Consider the following 21,670-nt stretch of genomic DNA (forward strand, 5'->3'; position numbering starts at 1 on the left):
GATGTTGATCGCTCAAGATAATATGTTGATCGCTCAAGATAATATGTTGATCACTCAAGATGATATGTTGATCTCTCGAGATAAGATGTCGTGCGCACGAGATAAGATGTTGATCGCTCGAGATTAGATGTTGATCGCTCAAGATAAGATGTTGCTAGCTCAAGATAAGATGTCGTGCGCACGAGATAAGATGTTGAGCGCTCGAGATAATTTGTTGCTCGCTCAAGATAATATGTTGATCGCTCGAGATAGGATGTTGATCGCTCAAGATAATATGTTGATCGCTCAAGATAAAATGTTGCTAGCTCAAGATAAGATGTCGTGCGCACGAGATAAGTTGTTGATCGCTCGAGATAATTTGTTGATCGCTCAAGATAATATGTTGATCGCTCGAGATAAGATGTTGATCGCTCAAGATAATATGTTGATCGCTCGAGATAATATGTTGATCGCTCGAGATAAGATGTTGATCGCTCAAGATAAGATGTCGTGCGCACGAAATAAGATGTTGATCGCTCGAGATAAGATGTTGATCGCTCGAGATGATATGTTGATCGCTCGAGTTAAGATGTTGATCGCTCAAGATAATATGTTGATCGCTCGAGATAATATGTTGACCGCTCGAGATAAGATGTTGATCGCTCAAGATAAGATGTCGTGCGCACGAAATAAGATGTTGATCGCTCGAGATAAGATGTTGATCGCTCGAGATAATATGTTGCTCGCTCGAGTTAAGATGTTGATCGCTCAAGATAATATGTTGATCGCTCGAGATAATATGTTGACCGCTCGAGATAATATGTTGATCGCTCGAGATAAGATGTTGATCGCTCAAGATAAGATGTCGTGCGCACGAAATAAGATGTTAATCGCTCGAGATAAGATGTTGATCGCTCAAGATAATATGTTGATCGCTCGAGATAAGATGTTGATCGCTCGAGATAATATGTTGATCGCTCAAGATAATATGTTGATCGATAATATGTTGATCGCTCGAGATAAGATGTTGATCGCTCGAAATAATATGTTGATTGCTCAAGATAATATGTTGATCGCTCGAGATAAGATGTTAACCGCTCAAGATAAGATGTCGTGCGCACGAGATAAGATGTTGATCGCTCAAGATAATTTGATCCTGAAAAAAATAATTGCATGTCCTAAACATACCACCGTATAATATAGACAATACATTAGACTATAAAACGGACTCAAATTAATCTTACATTACTATACAACACAAATGACAGTATTCAGGTATCCGATCCATAAATAGGCAAATTTTGATGCTTGGCGACCCCATGTTTTTATGGTATCATTTGAAAGAGTTGTGTCTGCTGAACAATAATTACATGTAGTAAATAAGATGACCTTATAATTAAATAATATGCAAGAATCTCTTCATTCATGTTTCGTGACTGTGAAATGATAAATCTTACACAGTGACTGTAATAACTGGATTTCTGTTGAAGTATCACTGAAAACTATAAAGTAAAAAAAAATATTTCTATAATATAATTTTGTCATGTAATATATATTTCCTTTTTTCAGTAGACAATACACTTTCAAATTATATGAGCTTACTAGGCATCAATATTTGATATATTTTAACAGCACTGTTATATAGAACTTGCTTATTTGTGGACCGGATATCTTAAATGATATTAACAGACATTCAGACTTTCAATGTAAATTGTCTTTAAAGACAAAGATTCTTTGACAACTTTTTACAATTTCACCTTTTTCCTTTTACTTTTTGTTGACACTAGATAACTAAATTTCTGTATACTAGGCCAAGTAATAGTACTATAATATTTTTGTCTTATTTGTTTATATCTATTACAGCGCAACATAAAATGGTACCGAGTTTCAATAACGTTTTGGCTATATAGCTTACATAATGTATTTTCTCTATCAGTTCCATTAAATCTTCCACAAATGAGAGCATATTTTTTGTCAGACTATGATTGCCATTAGTGTTGAGATATTTTCAAATTCGAACGCATTTTAAATTAACATAGTACAGTTTAGGCATAGTATCAGTAATATGGTTCAATGTCGGGTAACTTCTTTTTAAACATACGTTTGTATTACATTATTTTCTATCATAAGTAAGATGTACATTTGTAAAACCACGTATTTCGTTTTGCTTAGTCAATAATATACTGATTGAAAATAGTTTGGGCAAATCGGCGGAGATACGAAGCACCACACCAAGAGTCACCTACGGGTTAGACAGTAGTAAATGTCTCCGCGTTTATATATGACGTTAAAATTACTACGACGTATGGTCTCTCTCAGCACTTCAGGCTTTCTTTTCTTATCAGACTGTTTTTGTCCTGTTGGCAAATAAAAAAAGGGGGGGGGGGGAATATAAATATGACCTGTACATATATATGACACATAAAAAGAAGCCTTTGAAGAAAAAGAAAATATGAAATACACAACATGTATTAATTTATCGAGTAAAACAATTAAATACAGTGTAAAGGCTAGAACACTAAGTTGTTTTCACTACATTAAAGTTGCACGTTTCACAATGGATGCACCAAACCAACATAGTAATTAAAAAATTCAGTAGATTCCTCAGCACTAGCTTCTGTAATGGAAAGATGCAACTAAGACGAGCAATCTGCCTGCCATAAGGAGACCTGGGATCATGACGTTCATTAAATGTAATGGCGTCGGTACTAGAGGGCGTTAAGGGTATTGCAGATTTCATTACCTCTCATGAAACGACTCAGTAAAACCTAGTCTTCAATCACTTTGCTTGGTTGCTTTCTATGCTTCCAGTGGATCTTTCTATAGGTGTTATTTTGTGTACAAATACATTCATTTTTCATGTTAAACTAAATCAACAGGTTAATTCTGGCATGCAAGGCCTCAATGTTTGTACTTCTTAAACCCAGGTCAGTAAGTATCTTCATGATTATAATCAGAACAGCAGAGGTAAAATATATCTTTATGGTAATGGAACAGTAATGATACTAATTTTTATGTGATATAGTGATTACATGCTCGTTAGTTAATTCGGTAATCTTCGGGCGGAAACATAGTCCAATACTCACGTGACTTACCGTAATAAAACGGAAAATGCAGAAATCGCACACGGACAATACGGACTTTGCCGATTGTTATAACGGGGCCATTACTTTAGATAACGAGTCTTGTGGTAAGTTCCGAAAACACAATCAAATCACTAAGCGACAAATGAAGTGGTTGTATTGCGTACACACTAAAACGGCAAAATATTACATAAATAACAATAATGGAGAATAACTACCAATTTTTTATACAAACTGTAGACACAAACTTTTCCGTCACGATGTTTAAAATTCTAACCAGTTCTAACCAGTCAGTAGAGCCGAATAATAAATACCAGTGGTATTGATTATTTGTTTCACGGCACAGTCTGCATCATTTTCTGATAGGACAACTAGTTGCAAACATGTTTGTGAATTTTTCTAAAATTTTGATTATTTGCGCGTTTGCTCAAAGTGTCATAGAGGCACAACATAGTCCAAGACCGTTCAAACTGAAAACAGAATATTTGAACAAACGTCTTGTGGGTTATTCACTGTTTGAGACTAAAGTGTTTGAACACCCACATTGTGCGATAATGTGCATGTTCTTCAGTGTATGCGAGTCTATAAACTTCGCGAAAAAAGAGAAAATTTGTGAACTTAATTCTGAAGGCACGGAAACGGCTTATTCGATGGCTTTTATCGAGGACAAAGGAACACTATACAGTGACATCACGGACTGGCCAAAGGTAAATCTCCATTCCTATTTCTGAATTTAATAAACATACAATTTGAAGAGCCATACAGACTCTTTTCTACATTAAGGTACAGAAGTTCAAAAACGAAGCTTAACACTATTGAAATTCAAGTTAAACGAAAACACCAAAAATGAATATAAAAGGTAAAGGTCTTGTTTATTATAGTGTCACCCCTATTGAAAGGGCCCGCCAATTTGGCTTATGAGACACCTTTATTGTGCGTACCAATTACCTCCCAACACCTATCACTATGCCAGGCGTCAGGCGGATAGAAGTCGGTAACCATTCATTTAACTAGCTCGCGGCTCACGAACCGGCCTTTTCAGAACGAGTCCCATGACAAACGTCCCCCGGACGAAAGCTCCCCATTGGACTCGAACCTTTGACCTCCCGATTCCGAGGACGCCTTAACCACTGGGCCACGGTGATATATTTACATCTGATGGGAAAATCGCAAAGATATTGTCTGGTAAAATTATATATAAAAATAGAAAAGACGTTAGAAAAACGTAGTTTTATGACTTTCTTTATTTATTTTTTTACATGTGTAAATCATTGTGTAAATAAAGTAACATGACGTCATGGTTTCTAGGGTTAATATTGGTTAATATTTCAATCTATTTTAGATTTAGTGCTGAAAAATACATTCATGTTGATGTATTTTTGATTATAAAACTATAATTATTGTTTTTATGAAAACAATTAACTGGAAAATTTCCTTCAAAATCTGAAGAAAATTACATCATGATTATATTAAGAATTTGTAAAACGGATCCACAGACTACTTTCTACGTTTTGGGATCATAAATATATTCTGCATCCATATCATAATGTATTTTTTTTTCTTTTTAATAGTTTATCATGTTGTATGTGTACAGTATATAGATGCTTTTATGTGAAGCAATTTTGAACGTATTTTTATATGAAACGGGTGCTATATAAATGTGGTATATAGTAATAATAATAATCTAAAAATAACTTTACTAGTTCATTTCTTGTCAGAACTATAATGACGAGATAATCATTCCATATGACAATTGTTTTCAGTCGTACACAGAAAAGTATCAACAGACCGCCACTCTATCTGCTATCATGTTTGTATTTTGACAAGTTTCATTCTGACTGATTCTATATTCTATTACAAGTGGCAGTAAGCATAAATCTTATTAACATTTTATTTTTCTTCTCAAAATGACCCTTTGCGGAAATGACTTATTTCGAAGAAAAGGTGATACCATAGAGTTTCGTTAAATTTACGTACCTGGCTATCAAATTTACTGACATGCTATCTACTTATTTGGCATAGAATCATGAAATCTCAAAAGGATTAAAAAAGAAGCGTTTGACGTTGCATATATCTCGATTTTTACTGACGTTATAGCCGCTGGGAATATTTTTACGAACAAGTATACTTGTTGTAAATGTCAGTATTAAATGTGTTATCATAAAGCGACTAATCTTTTATTATACAGTTTGAGAAGTATTAATTCGATTTTATTAATATACTGATAGCACCCGTTTAATTTATAACAGCGAATATGAATATAAAATGTAATTTACAGATATTATGTCTTCGGTTCCATATTAGTGTTTCCTGAGCCCGGCGAGATTCGAGCGAGATTCGAGCGAAGTTGCACAGTTAACCTCTAACTAAAAAAAACACTAAACAAGACAACAGCCTATGTTTTATATAGTAACGAATACAATGTAGAATACAATCCTACATGTACGCGAAATCTCATAGTGGCAGTATTCTAAGAAATAATATTTTTCACAGTATGAATGACATTTAATATCATAGTATAGAATGGCTTGTCATGTAACTGTTAATTTCAAATTTCATTATTTTGTAAAAAAAAAATATATATATATATATATATATATATATATATATATATATATATATATATATATATATATATATATATATATATATATAAGTGAGATATTAAAGAAAAAACATCAACGAAATGCCTTTCAAACACACTGGATCCCGGAAGGATACAAGAACATAAAGATAAAATTATAGAGTATGAGAAAAAATATATGTTCAAACAGTGTCAAAAGTTTAATTATAAACCCGAGCGCTTTCGGCTTTTTAAAAAGCCTTTTTCAAGGGTAGCATAAATCAAAACAACACAGCAACGGCGTAAATACCGCCTGTATAGTTCGATATATAAATGCTCAATGAACATATCGATCAACAGAATGAGTGATAAATAAAAATAGCGGTTTTATAAAAATAGAGCGTTTTTGATTGGTTCCCTGTATTTTTCCTGAGGATTTCGTTCATTGGTTTTGTGTTTAACGCCGTTTTCAACAGAGAAGGTAGCGGAAAAAGAAAATCTATGTTGTGGTCGATGTTAATTAAAAACTATGTCCGATTGCCTAAAGTGATTTAATATCTGCCAAAATGAACTACTAGTATCTGTGTTTTTAATCTTAGTGGGGAAAATAATGCTTCAGCAGGCTAATCTAGTCTCCCTTATTGATGCCTATAGGTTGTAAGGTGTTGAGACGGCGGATCCAGTAGGTTTCTCTTTCCTTTCTTTGCTTATCCGTCCATCTGTCATTGAATTCAATGCAACATAGTAGGATATCCGTAAAGGTGTGACCCTCCATGTTAAAATGTTCAGCTACCGGCGACCGATTGAATTTGAATTTTTATTTATCACTCATTCTGTTGATCGATATGTTCATTGAGCATTTATATATCGAACTATACAGGCGGTATTTATGCCGTTGCTGTGTTGTTTTGATTTATGCTACCCTTGAAAAAGGCTTTTTTAAAAAGCCGAAAGCGCTCGGGTTTATAATTAAACTTTTGACACTGTTTGAACATATATTTTTTCTCATACTCTCTCTCTCTCTCTCTCTCTCTCTCTCTCTCTCTCTATATATATATATATATATATATATATATATATATATATATATATATATATATATATATTTGACAATATTTGTATATCTCAAAATTGCATAAAAGTTATCGCATTTGATAATTTTAGCTACATAACTGTGTTGTGAAAATTAATTAAAAGCATCACACACATTGGTACATATTCAGACAACGTAATTAAATTCATCTTATTATGAATGCATAAAGTTGGTAGACCAGTAGGTAGAACTAAAGACTAGTTCGAGTTCGATATCTTGATTAACATAGCTTTTTACGTCCGAAATTATTAATGTTAGAAAATATGTTGCCAAACGGTGTTAAACTGTGACAGTAACCGTACCTGTCGTAACGTCGCTTGAGGGGTAACCCTATATGAAGCTGTCATCCAACTGACTTTCTGACGGCCCGTGGTTGTAACCAGGTGTGCGCATACGCCTAAAACAATGTCCTGAGAGGCACCTTGAGTTTTCTTCTAACCACAAAAGCTAGAAAAGTCCCCATGATATCTAAGTAAAAAAAAAACCTGTTAAATATGCTATCAAACTGAGTTTTGTTGAAATAAAAAAAAATCGCCTGATGGAAAACGCCTTCGTAAAACAGATCTGATATAGACTGTTTGATATATCGGATCCATAATGACACTCGGCAAATTACGTATTATGCGTATAAGATTTTGTCATTCTCCGTGTTTTTACGGAAAGCCATGTACGCGTTGAACTATCTTTACGTACGAAGAATGTCGAATTGCCTAAAGTTAATACTTAATGATACGGAAATTGCCATGTTCCATTCCGGGTCTTCTTGCTTAAATGCAAATATTCATAACTTTCAAACTTAAGATAACTTTCCGGACCAATGTTTTATGGCATACATTTGTTTGAGTATGGCCGACATTACATTGCTTAAATTAGTTTATTTAATGCGGTTTTCTTTCTTTCTTCTTTTTGCTCACTGCTTTCGTTAATGGCAATGCCATAATTTTTCGATTCATTATTGTGTTACATCCAGTATCCTTTTAAATATTTCATAACGTGTTTCATTGTTCGTCAATACGTGTGCAGAAAAATGGAAGAAAACAATGAAACATGTTTAAATAATTCATAAAGGTTTACGCATAAAACACGTAAAAATAGAAATCATGGATAATTTATTTACTTAACAAAGCAACAGTTCCAGTGGCAAAATTTCATCTCCATCATTTTAAACTTACATATTACCTCCGGGAACAGCGGGTTTGATTAATGTTTACACGGACAACAAACTAATTGAAGTGTATTTCCTTCCCATAGTTCCATATATATTCTAAATGACAGATATAGCTTTCAGTATAGCTTTCAGAGAAGTTGACGTTTTTATATATTCACTTTTCAAAGCTCCAAAGCTTTAATTTCAAAGACAATAGAGTAACTTATCTATATATCTTTTTGACAGATTCATTTATTATTACTATCAATGCAACAACATTAAACTGTGACAGTTTGAACGCATTTCAATAATATGCTTTCCAAAGCTACACACCTGAAGAATGAAGTAAACGAAATCATTTTGTCAAAACACATTTCAATTTTAAATATGTATGTCAATACCTTGAGGTAAGATGTTAAACGGATAGCTCTTTGTAAAAGTTAGTCACAGCGGCCCGTTTATTATACTACTGTTTAACATAACTGAGACTTGAAATATTTTTATCTCTTTACTAAAGGATTTGTGAAGTACATGTACTGGTATACCACCTAACAGTTTCGCAAAACGGAAACAATTTTCATTTAAAACGGGTATTCAGGTTGATATAGCAATAGCTGTTCCCAGTTTGCCAATACATTGCTCCCACAGAAAGCAAACAAAATCCTATTGTTATACCGACCCGTGGAGACGAGCCGGAATCAAATCATCATAATGTTGTTCATTTCCACTTGACTGTGTTTCTGTTGTTCATTTCCACTTGACTGTGTTTCTGTTGTTCATTTCAACTTGACAGTGTTTATCTTTCGCAGAGATAAAATGCAAAGATATTCAGTATGGCACGTTGGTTTCGATTCCTAGCCATGTAAATTAGCATGGCCTTAAACAAGGTAATCTTTGATATATAAATCCAAAGATCAACAGAGTACGCATGATGTACATTTTGACTACTTTTTTTATTTTTTCAGTCACTTGCGAGCGGTTGCAAGAACCATAACTGCGAAGATCACCAGCAGTGTTTTCCATTCGGAAATGACGCGTTCAAATGCATCGATATCTGTAAGTTTATAGATGCATTGACGGCCAAATAATGAAGATTATATCTTTTCTATCACAAAAGCATGAGCATACGTCTCCACTTTTTATGCATTCGTTACAAAGGCACCATCTAGGTCATATGGCAAATTTTGCAGCTTTTGCTGGTGGAGGAAGACCGCAGATGTCCCTTTAGGCAATGTCTCTAGCACGGTCGCGTACCTGATTCAAACGACCCTCCGTAAGATAGCTGTATGGCTTCCTCACATGAAAAAGTATATATTCAAAGTGAGGTTTCGAACCCATATCGATGCGGGATAAGTGATTGGAAGTCAGCAACTTTAGCCAACTTGACAAGAAAGAACTCCATTTGGATCGATTTCAATATATGCAAGCAGCGGTTTATTTACAATTATTAGAAATAGATGAGCGAATTTATAGCAAATGCCTTTAGAAGTTTTATATACGAATTGAAATGCACGAATGTATATGTATACAATATTAAAGCATAAACTTGATAGAGATTACTCAGACTATACACCAATACAATTTAAAACTAAATTCACTTTTGATAGAATATATCTACTCCATTTGAGACCCATTCTCCATTCTCAAACTTTATTTACTATTTGGTATAAATAGATGTTTAATTAGAGAACAATGCCTGAACTGCTCTTAAGACCCCTTCCTCATCCTCGATGGAGAAACGTTTTATGTCATTTTGGTATAAATAAATGTTTTATAAGAGAACACTGCCTTAACTGCTCTTAAGAACCCTTCCTCATCCATGATGGAGAAGCTTTATATATTATTTGTTATGAATAAATGATTTATTATAGTACACTGCCTGAACTGCTCTTAAGACCCTTACCCAGGAGAATCTTATCATATGTTTTAATAGCAAATGCTAGCTGAACTGGACTGAGATTTTTCATTTTTCAAGTAAGACCATAATCCTCTGTTAAGAGATTTAAAAGATTAAAATTGTCGTTTGTCAATGTATTGCTAGATTGCGAGGAACCATCAAAGGTGACGAACGCCGTTGTAGAGCCGGGTAGTCGTCTGGCAGGATCCATTAGAACGTACACGTTTACATGTCTTGAAAACCAGTATGCCGTTGGCAAGACAAGCATCAAATGCCGCCACAACGAATCATGGACTGCTTTGGAAGCTAGATGCAAAAGTGTGTAAATTATTTCATTTATAATAGATGTTGATAAACGTTAAGATTCCTTTACAAATCATCGTGTATCTTAATGGCCCACATTTCTAGCAAATGAAAGTAGACAGATGAAAACTAATATCAGTATTTGATTGATATATTATACAATACCCTTCAAACTATCTATTTTTGAACATATACAACAGCTAACATCATAACTGAGTTATTTTTATAAAAGCAAGGTAAGTTACATAGCCTTGATTGTTAAAACCAAAACCGAATGATTAAAATTAAATTTTTATTACATAAGGCCTGTAGTGATGTGACTACCATATAAATGTCAAATTTTAAACATAAATAGGTAACGTTAAAATAATCTTCTCGATCAGTATGCATGTACTAGTATCCATTTCATTTTACATTCCTGTGCGTTTCATCCGAACAAATCGTATAAATCAAATATATTTCAATTCTAGTGAATTAAATAAGCTCATAAGTCTGACCGTTTCCGAGGTCGTGTCGTCATACGAGAAACGTGCATGTTACCGGTATGCATGTGCTCCAGTAGAAACATTGTCTGACTACTACAAACTCTCTCTCTCTCTCTCTCTCTCTCTCGCTCTCCTCCTCTCTTGCTCTCTCTCTCACACACACGTACGTGCGCGCAAATTCGCACACGTGGCACACATACATACAACAGCCGAGCCTTTAAGGCGACATTAGACGACCGCTTTAATAACAATTCCGGATCCGTGGTAAGCGGTCGATTTGGCGGAATAAAGAATACATAAATTAAGTATGCAACCCCTGGTTAATTCAAATAATGTATATAAAGATGTGTAAATGCAGGATATGTGTAATATCATTCAGATATGAAAAACATTAGGGTTGTATCTGATTATCTGCAGTTCATAAGATATAAATGACAAAGCCACAATTTATTTCGTAAATTATGTGTGTAAAGTATATGTCATAAAACCATTATATTTCGACAAAGAAAGAAGTGATTGTTTTCATTGTATATATAATATACTAAATGATAAAACCAAACTGAACAGTTTTCGAATTATAAAAAAATGTCTCATACTCATTGTTGTTACTTTCAAAGGACTACCAACATGCGCAGACTTGAACGAGTGTGACCCGGCCTTTACAGACGGAGAGTACTGGCTCTTCCCGCTAGCCTTTGGCGACGAGAAATTGAAAGTGTATTGCCACGGCATGGACGGTGATTTCCCTGAAGATTTTATAACATGTAATGTACAGTTATCTTTATCCATTAACAATTTATCATAAATTACCACATATATACGCATAGTACTCATTTACCGAACTGCACGTTTTAGATGAGAAATGCACGATTGAAATGGGTAAGTGCATTTTCCTGTTCATGAACATAGCCCTTGCAGTATGTCTAGGGGTAGGGTATAACATGTTCAGTGGCATTTTCTTTCTGGTCTGGCGCTAGTAGGTAAAACTGACGCTAAAGATGTATATGTACATCACTTGTTACACTTCAATGCTGAAATTGTCTTATATTTGTCCCGAATAACTAGCTTTGATATTTTCGAAAGATTAGAAACCGATGCATGTGTGAACCATAATATATTCCATTGTCCAGTTGTAACCAAACTTTGTTGCATTTTTCCTATTTTCTAGACCTTGGTAATATAGGTCTCCCGAATTTGGTCTGGACCCAGGTATCCAAAATATTCCATCATTCACATGAGCTTAGCCGTCTCCATTTGAGGTCAGTAGAACGGAGCTTAGTGTCACAATTTCCCTACATAGGATGATTTTTTGCCGAGTTATGCATAGGTTTCATTTGCTTTAACCAAACAGAACAGGTAAGTATTATCATAATAGATTTACACATAACATTTTATCGTCATTTTAACAAATAACAAAATAGCATGCAAATTATTGTACATGTTCTACAGATAGAGCCCTCCTTTGAAGCTTGCCAAAAGGTTATTATTCTCCACTGATGTCTCTTTGTTTGCAGGGTAGTAACGACAATTTATTGCTCAAATTTTACTATTGTCCCAACCTAATGTCTTATCACGGCTTTACTGCACTAATGCTTAGCTTTTATTTGGTTCTGTACTGTATACCGGTGGTCTAGCGCTAACAAGCTTGAGTGTCAATCCCAAGAGGTCCGGGATTCGAATACTGGTCCAGGCACTGAGATGCGTTTGAGTGTTTTTCCACCTACTTAAGAGGTCAGTACCGGTTCTTCCCGAAAAGACGGGTTCGCGTGTATCGGTGCTTCACACCGGACACGTTAAAGAACCAGACTGTATATTGGCAAACAGCTAGACTATGTTATTCGGACAGGCCTGTATCTAACGGATCCCCCATCTCCCCCCTCTCTCTCTCTCTCCCTCTCTCTCTCCCCTCCTCTCTCTCTCTGTTCTTTCAGCTTTCTCTCGCTCTGTCCTTCTAGTTAAATGGTTAAATCGCTCTTTGTCTGTACTAGTAGAGGATGAATTCAGTGCCCTGAATAGCTGCCTTTGAATGTAAAGTGCGTTGAACGTCTTTGGCATGATAATGGCGCTATTTAACTCTAGGACTGTATGATATAATGCAGGGACCTATTTTGCTAATTTTTGATGTGCAAATGCTTGTGTTGGAGAAACACAGAACCAGCTTTAGTATTTATAGTATTTACTTTCAAGCGAATAAATTTTAATGGAGTTACGGCTTTAGACTTTGTCATTTTTCATTTATCTACATTTAATGCCGCCATGCTTGCGCATTTTGAAGTAGTTTATGGTCTTCAACTATTCAGTTGTTTTAGTTAATACCAACACATAACGGTACAACCATAGGGGCACTGACCGGGTCAAAAACTGTTCTGGCTCTACATACTGTTAGCCAAAAATCAAACTTTGAAGCCAATAATCGGGTACCTGTTATAGCTCCAGAGTTCACGACAGGTCATAACGATTGGACAGGTTTATTTAGAGTGAACAACTGAACCTAATTCACGTAAGTAGCTATGCGTAGGGCAAAATTACCAATAATGTTGACATAAGAAGATGTATCTTTATGTTTTGTTTATCAGCGATTGCATATGATCGAGACTATCATGTATAAATTAGGAATGCCTGAGTGTGTGGACTCCACAATCCACATGTATCTATTAATACTGATACCACTAGTAGAACACTTTTTTTCTTTTTCAGTGAACGCTGGAAATAACTTTGCATACGATTCCGGCTCCATTGAAGGTGGTATCAGATCAACCCAAACTTACAACAAAATCAGACTGGATCTTCAGGTATAGAGAAAAGCATTCCATGTTTAGTATAGAAATACTGTAATTTTTTTTTAAATCATGTTAAATGCTTTGTGATAAATTAACTACACATTTATCCACGGCCGCCCTTATTAAGCGTGTTTTCTATTGAACGTCAGCATAATATTTCACTTTATAAAATACGCTCCATTAAATGAAGTTTTCATCAAGCAACCACTTGAACCATTCTTAACGGGTCTGAAACAACCGTATATACAAAACTTCTCGTGGAAACATTTCGTTCTCCTCTGAACAGTAAATACGTTTTCACCTGTAAACATGGAACCTTTTGGCGAGCAAATACACAACTTCTGCGGTCAGTGGACTGGGAGAAGTGTTCACAACCAAAATATTGTAATTATATAGAGGATATTACATGAGTATCTGTTCATACTGAATTTATTAAACTCGTTGAATAAAATGATAAAATCCGAGGCTTTGCCGGGAAAGCTTTGGGTAACTTCAAAAACAATATTGTAATAATTTCAACTTATAATTTAATAGTTATTATAACAGAAATAAAACGTTTACAAATTGCCGGACATACGGACACGGACGGACGGACGAAGTGACGTCTATATGCTTCGTCATTGGGGAGCATAATGTGAGCAAGAAAATCTCAAAGACAAAGACACGTTAATTGATGAGACATAAAGAGGAAAACTGTACAGACATGTCATTTCTGTCTACGAACGTACATTTCTAGAGATAGACCCTAATATTTTCATTGATAGAAATACGTTAAATAAAGTATAGAAATTGATTTCCAAGTCTTTGAAATCAACAAAAATGATTTCACAAATGTGCAATGTATGATAATTTTGCTAATATCAATAACAGAAATTTTAAGATTTAATTCAAAGTTGTGATCCGCAAAGAATGTAAACTCTTGCCTTGGACTAGTTCTCTAAAGCAGAGATATCTATTAGTTTACTTCCCTTGCAATTACACAATAGAGTAGAAAACGAAAACGGTTTAAAACACAATATTATACATTTTTACACAAAAAAAATGTTTAGGATTTATTAATATGTGTTTGATTTACCCCTGAACCACTGGTTCCTATGATTTTGTCAACTTACTTATGGTAAAAATTAACTTTTAACAAGCTGATAATAAAATGAAATACCAGTAAGTATTTTATAGTGCCGATAATACAGTTTTGCTTGTATCGAAGTGTCACAATAGAAGCACTTTTGTATTCAGAATGCCTGGTAGGATTAGTAAAGGTGCAATTATATTGATCTCTTTTTCCTATGCCTAACATTTCTCACATGCGTCTTATGGATAATTAAATATGTTTACTTGTATTTTGCTGAGAGCGTTGAGAATCAAAACAATTATTCATGTCAACATTCAGGTCAATGCCGAAATTAAATTCCTATCCGGCCTTCTATCATTTTAAATTTTTAAATGCACAAGTATCCGCAAAAGTACAACCGTATATTCATACACGTGCATATATATATATGTAGCACTGCTCGTGAAATAGTTTAATTCATTACATTGCTATCTAAATTCTCTCAAATTAATGCGCGCCTCGTATGAGCACGTCTGGCAAAATACACTCGAGGCAGATCAAACTACTGTTATAATAACTCCATTGCATTAAGCTTATAAGTTAAAACGAATTCCTCGTGAGGCTAAGATGTGTAAACAATAGATATTTAAAGCCCTGCTTCGCGGCTATTCAAATTCTATTGTGTGTATGCAACCCATGATTACAATAGGTATAGTAGACGCAACTTGACCCCGATGGTTGAACTTTGCATTATAATACATAATGAGGCACAACCTATTATTGAAAAGGAGTGTACGTAAAACACAAGCTGCACGAGAAAAAGGAAATATATGTATAAATATAAATTAGTGTATTGGAAAGTTTTAACTGATCTTATGTATAAATATATATACTTTGATACTGCGCTGTATACAAACTAATTCCATATAAATATACATAGCTACCCTATGCACCCTTGATTTCTACAATGAAATAATCGATATGAATAATCAGCCTAAGGTCAACCATCGCGGTCAAGTTGCGACTACTATAACAGTTAACGGCCACGCGCTACACTTTATTTCATAGTTCATAGTCAGGATTTTCATGCTTTTTCAGTGACAATTTAAGGTTAAAAGGTAGGACTGGAGCAGGTCTTCAAGCGTGTACACCAATATTTTTATGCACCCATACTTTATGCAAGCATAATCAAAACTTTATATAAATGTACCGTATCTCTATACGTGCAAGCATAATTTTATGCGTGAATTTGCCAGTGCGCGTGGTTGCACCGTAGTGCACTTATATAGTTACGAAGGGTCTCCCTATTCAAGTGGTTAGGTCGCTGACTTTGGATCTCTTGCCCCTCATCGATGTGTGTTCGAAACTTACTCGGTGTGTTGAATTCTTTAAATTCTTCATGTGAGGAACCATCCGTCTGGTAAACAGAAGGTCGGTGATTCTACCAGGTGTCCAACCGTGATGAAATAATGCACTGAGGGTCACCCGGGGGTTTTCTTAACCATCAAAGCTGTAAAGTCGCCATATGACCTATAATTGCGTCAGTGTGACGTTATGCCAAACAAAACAGTTACTTTTGCATATATTTGTTATATGAACGTGTACTATCAATTAGACCTTTTCGGCGTAAATGTATAAGTACATTGTATACAACTACGTACATGTATTATGTACTTCGGTCAGAACTTGGGGTTTTTCTCAAGATAACTACGAATAACATATCATTAGTTAATATTAATACTAAATCTCAAAGTAATGGCACAGCTAAAATTGACCACCCTTAGAAACGATCTTGCTTATCGCCATATCGAATACTAGTATTGAAAACGTATTAAATATTCCACAATGATCGAATATATCTGCCTCTTCTTTCTCCCTTACTCTTATTTTCGCTCCGTTGTTCTGTCACACAGTGTGAAATGTTTTTTGAAATTTGTATTCCTAACCATATTTCAAAGGTGGCTTGGAACATTCGAACTATTCATATCTTTATTACAAAGCGATGACCATCAGAAAATCAGGGACGAACCTGTCAGAAAAGTAAATAAATATTTATGTTTTTCGGCTCCAACATAAAACTTAATATGAGCCGCGCCATGAGAAAACCAACATATGTTGGACCTATTGCGCACCGGCATTGGTCAGACACGCCTGTTGCAATCCACGCGCCACTGCGCCATGGTCTGGATCCATGCTGGTCGAAAAGCCACTATGTTGGTTTTCTCATGGCGCGGCTCATATATAGTCGTCTAATGTCTCATAAGACATTTTGCTAGCTTCACTCTCAATAGATATTTATTCTACTGTTACTCTCCACCAGCCAACAGTTTGAAATACAAATGTTAAAATCTGGCTTCAATTAAAGGATATCCTTGAATATTCAACAAAAATACGTTCACTTCGCTCGTAATAACTTCAAGTATCTATGCTGTTCCATATCCTACATATTCAGTATAAAAGACAGACAGTAAGAATATCTTACAACCTTCAATAAGATATTAATTCCTTCTCGTGCAGTAATTATGTTGCCCATTCAAACTATACACATGTATATAATCTAACATGTTTTTTTTTCTTTTGTGCCTAACCGTCTACACAGTAATACATGTAATAATTAGGGGCCTCCTTGGCCGAGTGGTTAAGGTAACTGACTTCAAATCATTTGTCTCTCACCGATGTGGATTCGAGCCTCACTCGGGGCGTTGAGTTCTTCATATGAGGAAGCCATCCAGCTTCACAATAACTGTCGTTTTCAGCTCCTTTTACAGTTCTCATCCAATTAAAATTAAACTTAATGTAAATCATCAACATCATGTTGACATGTCTTCTTGCTCTAAACAACGACAAATAACGTATAATACCAAGTCTCACAGTCATTAGAAAACAAAAGATGACATGATCTTGCCTTTCGTATTGTTCGTTTGTGCTAGACTTTTTATTACTTTTTGACTATGTATGTAAACTGGCTGAATGCTTCTTTAGAATTATAGGGACCTCCGTGGCCGAGTGGTTAAGGTTGCTGACTTCAAATCACTTGCCCTTCACCGATGTTGGTTTGAGCCTCACTCGGAGCGTTGAATTCTTCATGTTAGGAAGTCATCCAGATGGCTTATAGAAGTCCGATGGTTCTACCCGGGTGCCCGCCGCCCCTGATGAAATAATGCACGGAGGGGCACCTGGGGGTCTTCCTCAACCATCAAAGCTCGAAAGTCACCATATAACCTATAATTGCGACGTTAAGCCAAACAAAAACAAAAACAAAACAAAAGCATCTTAAGAATTATTGCTATTCAAAATACTTTCTGTCTAGTGTTTTGAGAAAACCCCTCGAAATTGATCGAAATACGTATACATTTACACATTTGCGTAGTCGTGTACATTTCCATTTACGCCGAAAAGGCCGCATGCACACACGCACGCACGCACGCAATTGTGTGTATCTAAAGATTTTAGTTTACTGTTTCCGCAGATAAAGAGCTAGCATAGTGTAAAGTAAGTGTAATTACGCTTAACCGCACGCACGCACGCACGCATTTGCGTGTATCTAAAGATTTTAGTTTACTGTTTCCGCAGATAAAGGGCTAGCATAGTGTAAAGTAAGTGTAATTACGCTTAACCTTTAGCCTCCTGGCGGCAAGTGATTCTGACTTTGCGACCAGCGCAGACCAAGATCAGCCCGCACGATAATGGTCTGCATTGCTCGCTTTTCGTTCTGTACTTTTTCAGTGGCCACCCCTTTGAATAATAAATGGTATTGCCTAAATTCAATGATGACCCAGTCCATTTTAGAAATTTAGCAGGCTAACCGTTAATACAAATATTAAACTGTATTTTCAGACGATGATAATTGACACTACACGATCTGATTTCACTGTAAGCAACCCTGTTGGAAGTTTCGTAAAGTACGGACAGGGAGCCGGTTGTATGGGTGCAGTTGCAGACGGACATTTTCAGATAGACAGTAGAGGAACAGGGCTAAAGTTTGGTTCGACCGTGAGTAGCTCAAGGTTATAGCCAAATTTTCCTTTCCGAAACGGTACCATTCAACCCAGAAATTAAAGAAAGAACTTTTGCTAGATTGATTAGTGATGATATATTATATGTTATATAAAGTGAGAAAAACAACACAGCATTGAAAACACAAATTTGATATCACAGTTCATTACAATTATTTTGATATCACTAATAGCAGAGAAGATATCAAAGACAAAAATGTTATTACTGTACACTTTATACACTGGTTAGGCATCTGTGCCAAGTCTGTTTTGTTGGGTTTAATGTCGCTGCGACACAATTACAGGTCATATGCGACTTTCCAGCTTATATGGTGGAGGAAAACCCCAGGTACCCCTTCGTGCATTATTTCATATATATGTATTATATCAAATTTCATAATCAGTCAAGTCTTTCAAGTGAAATGCGACAGTACTGTTGATGCTTTCCTTATCTCTGATAATGTTTAATCGCAACGTAACGTCTATGGTACCATGCTATGAATTGCATTGACATAATTTCATATAAATATGTTGCCCTAGTCAAGCTTTGTTCTCCCAATTTAAACAGTTTGTTCATTTAAAGTTGAACAATGTGTAGATAGAATTCACATAGATTGCCAAACCAAATTTTACCATATATTTAGATTTTTTATACGGCGACCATTTTCAAAAGGTGTAATAAATAGACATATGACATTCTGACCCGTTTAATTGTTGTTACCATAGATTATAAAATCAATTTAAGTCAACAGATACCAGGTATTAATCTATCAGTGTACAATTTATTGGCTGTTATTTTGAGTATTCTATAAAATAGCAACAATGTCACATGTGACCTTGGAGACAGCATTTTTATGGGCAAAAGGCATAAATAGCAAAATTTATACAGGAGTGTTTTTTTTTTTAGCTTAGGTGAGTTTTTCTGATCACTCAATGTCCGGCGTCCGTCGTCTGTCGTCTGTCTGTCTGTCTGTCGTCTGTCAACATTTAGCTTGTGTATGCGATAGAGGCTGTATTTTTCAACTGACCTTCATGAAATTTGGTCAGAATGATTACCTTGATAAAATCTAGGCCGAGTTTGAAAATGGGTCATCTGGGTTCAAAAACTAGGTCACTAGGTCAAATCAAAGAAAAACCTTGTGTATGCGATAGAGGCTGTATTTTTCAATTTATCTTCCTGAAATTAAGTCAGAATAATTGCCTTGATGAAATCTAGATCAGGTTTGAATATGAGTCATCTGATGTCAAAAATTAGGTCACTAGATCAAATCAAAGAAAAACATTGTGTATGCGATAGAGGCTGTATTTTTCGATTGATCTTCCTGAAATTTGGTCAGAATGATTGCCTTGATAAAATCTACGTTGTATTTGATTATAGGTCATCTGGGGTCAAAATGTAGGTCACTAGGTCAAATCAAAGTAAACCCTTCTGTATGCGATAGAGGCTGTATTTTTCAATTAATCTTCATGAAATTTGATCAGAATGATTGCCTTGATTAAATCTAGGTCAAGTTTGAATATGGGTCATCTGGGTCATAAAGTAGGTCACTACGTTAAATCAAAGTAAAACCTTGTGTATGTGATAGAGGCTGTATTTTTCAACTGATCTTCATGAAATTTTGTCAGAATAATAACCTTGATGAAATCTAGGTCAAGGTCGAATATGGGTTATCTGGGTTTTAAAACTAGGTCACTAGGTCAAATCAAGGAAAAACCTTGTGTATGCAATAGGGGCTGCATTTTACACTGGATTTTCATAAAATTTGGTCAGAATGATTGCCTTGATGAAATCTAGGTCAAATTCGAATATGGGTAGTCTGGGGTCACAAACTAGGTCACTAGATCAAATCAAAGAAAACCTTTTTGTATGCGATAGAGGCTGTATTTTTCAATTGATCTTCATGAAATTTGGTCAGAATGATAGTCTTTATGAAATCTAGGTCAAGTTCTAATATGGGTCGTCTGGGGTCAAAAACTAGGTCACTAGGTCAAATCAAAGAAAATACTTATTTATACTCAAGATTTTTTGCTCCAATTTTAATGATAATTGTTCAGAATATTTTTTTCCATGAAATCACTAGGTCAAACATGTTTACACTGTTATGGTGTGTTATGGTGTGTTTCTCAGGTGAGTGACCTAGGGCCATCTTGGCCCTCTTGTTATTATTTTTAGCTTATTTTTATTTTTCCACAGAGAGGTTAATTTTGAACAAGTGAATGAAGTATTGCCATGCAATACAAAGTCCCCTACTGGAAGGCACCTAATTTTCTCTACTGCAGTATAACATAATGAACTGATATCTGTCAATGATGTATAAACAATATTGTACTACATATACAATATGTTATAACAACACACTTGGATTAAAATGTGCATATATAAAAACCCACAGTTGTTTTCATATTGATTTTTTTTGGCTGATTATAAAAATGTTATCATGTAAGTTATTTATAGTAACAACAAAGGGAAATTAATCTTTAAAAAAAAAAAATAATAATAATATAAGTCCACAAGAAACTCTTTACCAGGTAGAGATAGGTCAAAATACACCTAAAAATTGGATGTAACATGCATGCTGTACCACAGAAAAGTGGTCTCGATTTTTCTCTACCGCCAGTAATAAAAAAGTTACAATTAAATCTATTTATAGTAACAACAAAGGGACGTAATTCTAAAAACAAGGGTGCCTCATGGTGGTGAACATTTGGTCCAAGTTACATCAAAATCCCTCCATGCATGAAGAAGAAATGTTCCGTACAAAGTCATTCCTGAATTTGACATTTGACCTCTAAATATGACCTTGACCTTAGACCTAGGGACCTGGTTCTTGCGCATGACATGTCTCATCCAGGGGAATATTTGTGCCAACTGATATCTAAATCCTGCTTTGCATGACAAAGTTATAGACCGGACAGGAAAAAAATCCTCTTGACCTTTGATTTCAAAGTGTGACCTTGACCTTTAAGCTAGGGTACTGGGTGTCGTCTCATCATGGGAAACATTTGTGCCAAGTAATATTAAAATCCCTTCATGGATGGCAGAGTTATGGACGGGACAGGAAAAAAACTCTGTTGACCTTTGACCCCCAATTGTGACCTTGACCTTTGAGCTAGGGGTCCGGGATTTGCGCATGACACGTCGTCTCATCATGGGGAACACTTGTGCTAAGTGATATTAAAATCCCTTAATGAATGTCAGAGTTATGGACCGGACACGAAACAGACCCTGTTCATGCTATGTTAACATTTGACTGCTAAGTGTGACCTTGACCTTTGAGCTAGGGGTCTGAAAGT

The 21,670-nt window shown here is 35.3% G+C and overlaps 1 protein-coding gene across 1 annotated transcript; it reads left to right on the forward strand.

Annotated features, from left to right (window-relative positions):
- Window positions 1-3,712: 3,712 nt before the first annotated feature.
- Window positions 3,713-18,496, forward strand: LOC123532153 (uncharacterized). Its single transcript, XM_053518029.1, has 6 exons — window positions 3,713-3,769; window positions 8,831-8,921; window positions 9,907-10,080; window positions 11,168-11,314; window positions 13,248-13,342; window positions 18,219-18,496. The coding sequence occupies exons 1-6, from the start codon at window positions 3,713-3,715 to the stop codon at window positions 18,393-18,395; spliced, it is 741 nt and encodes a 246-aa protein (XP_053374004.1). The 3' UTR covers window positions 18,396-18,496.
- Window positions 18,497-21,670: the final 3,174 nt, after the last annotated feature.

This window comes from Mercenaria mercenaria, chromosome 11 (genome assembly GCF_021730395.1).
Source record: "Mercenaria mercenaria strain notata chromosome 11, MADL_Memer_1, whole genome shotgun sequence".
In the NCBI taxonomy this organism is placed as follows: domain Eukaryota; kingdom Metazoa; phylum Mollusca; class Bivalvia; order Venerida; family Veneridae; genus Mercenaria; species Mercenaria mercenaria.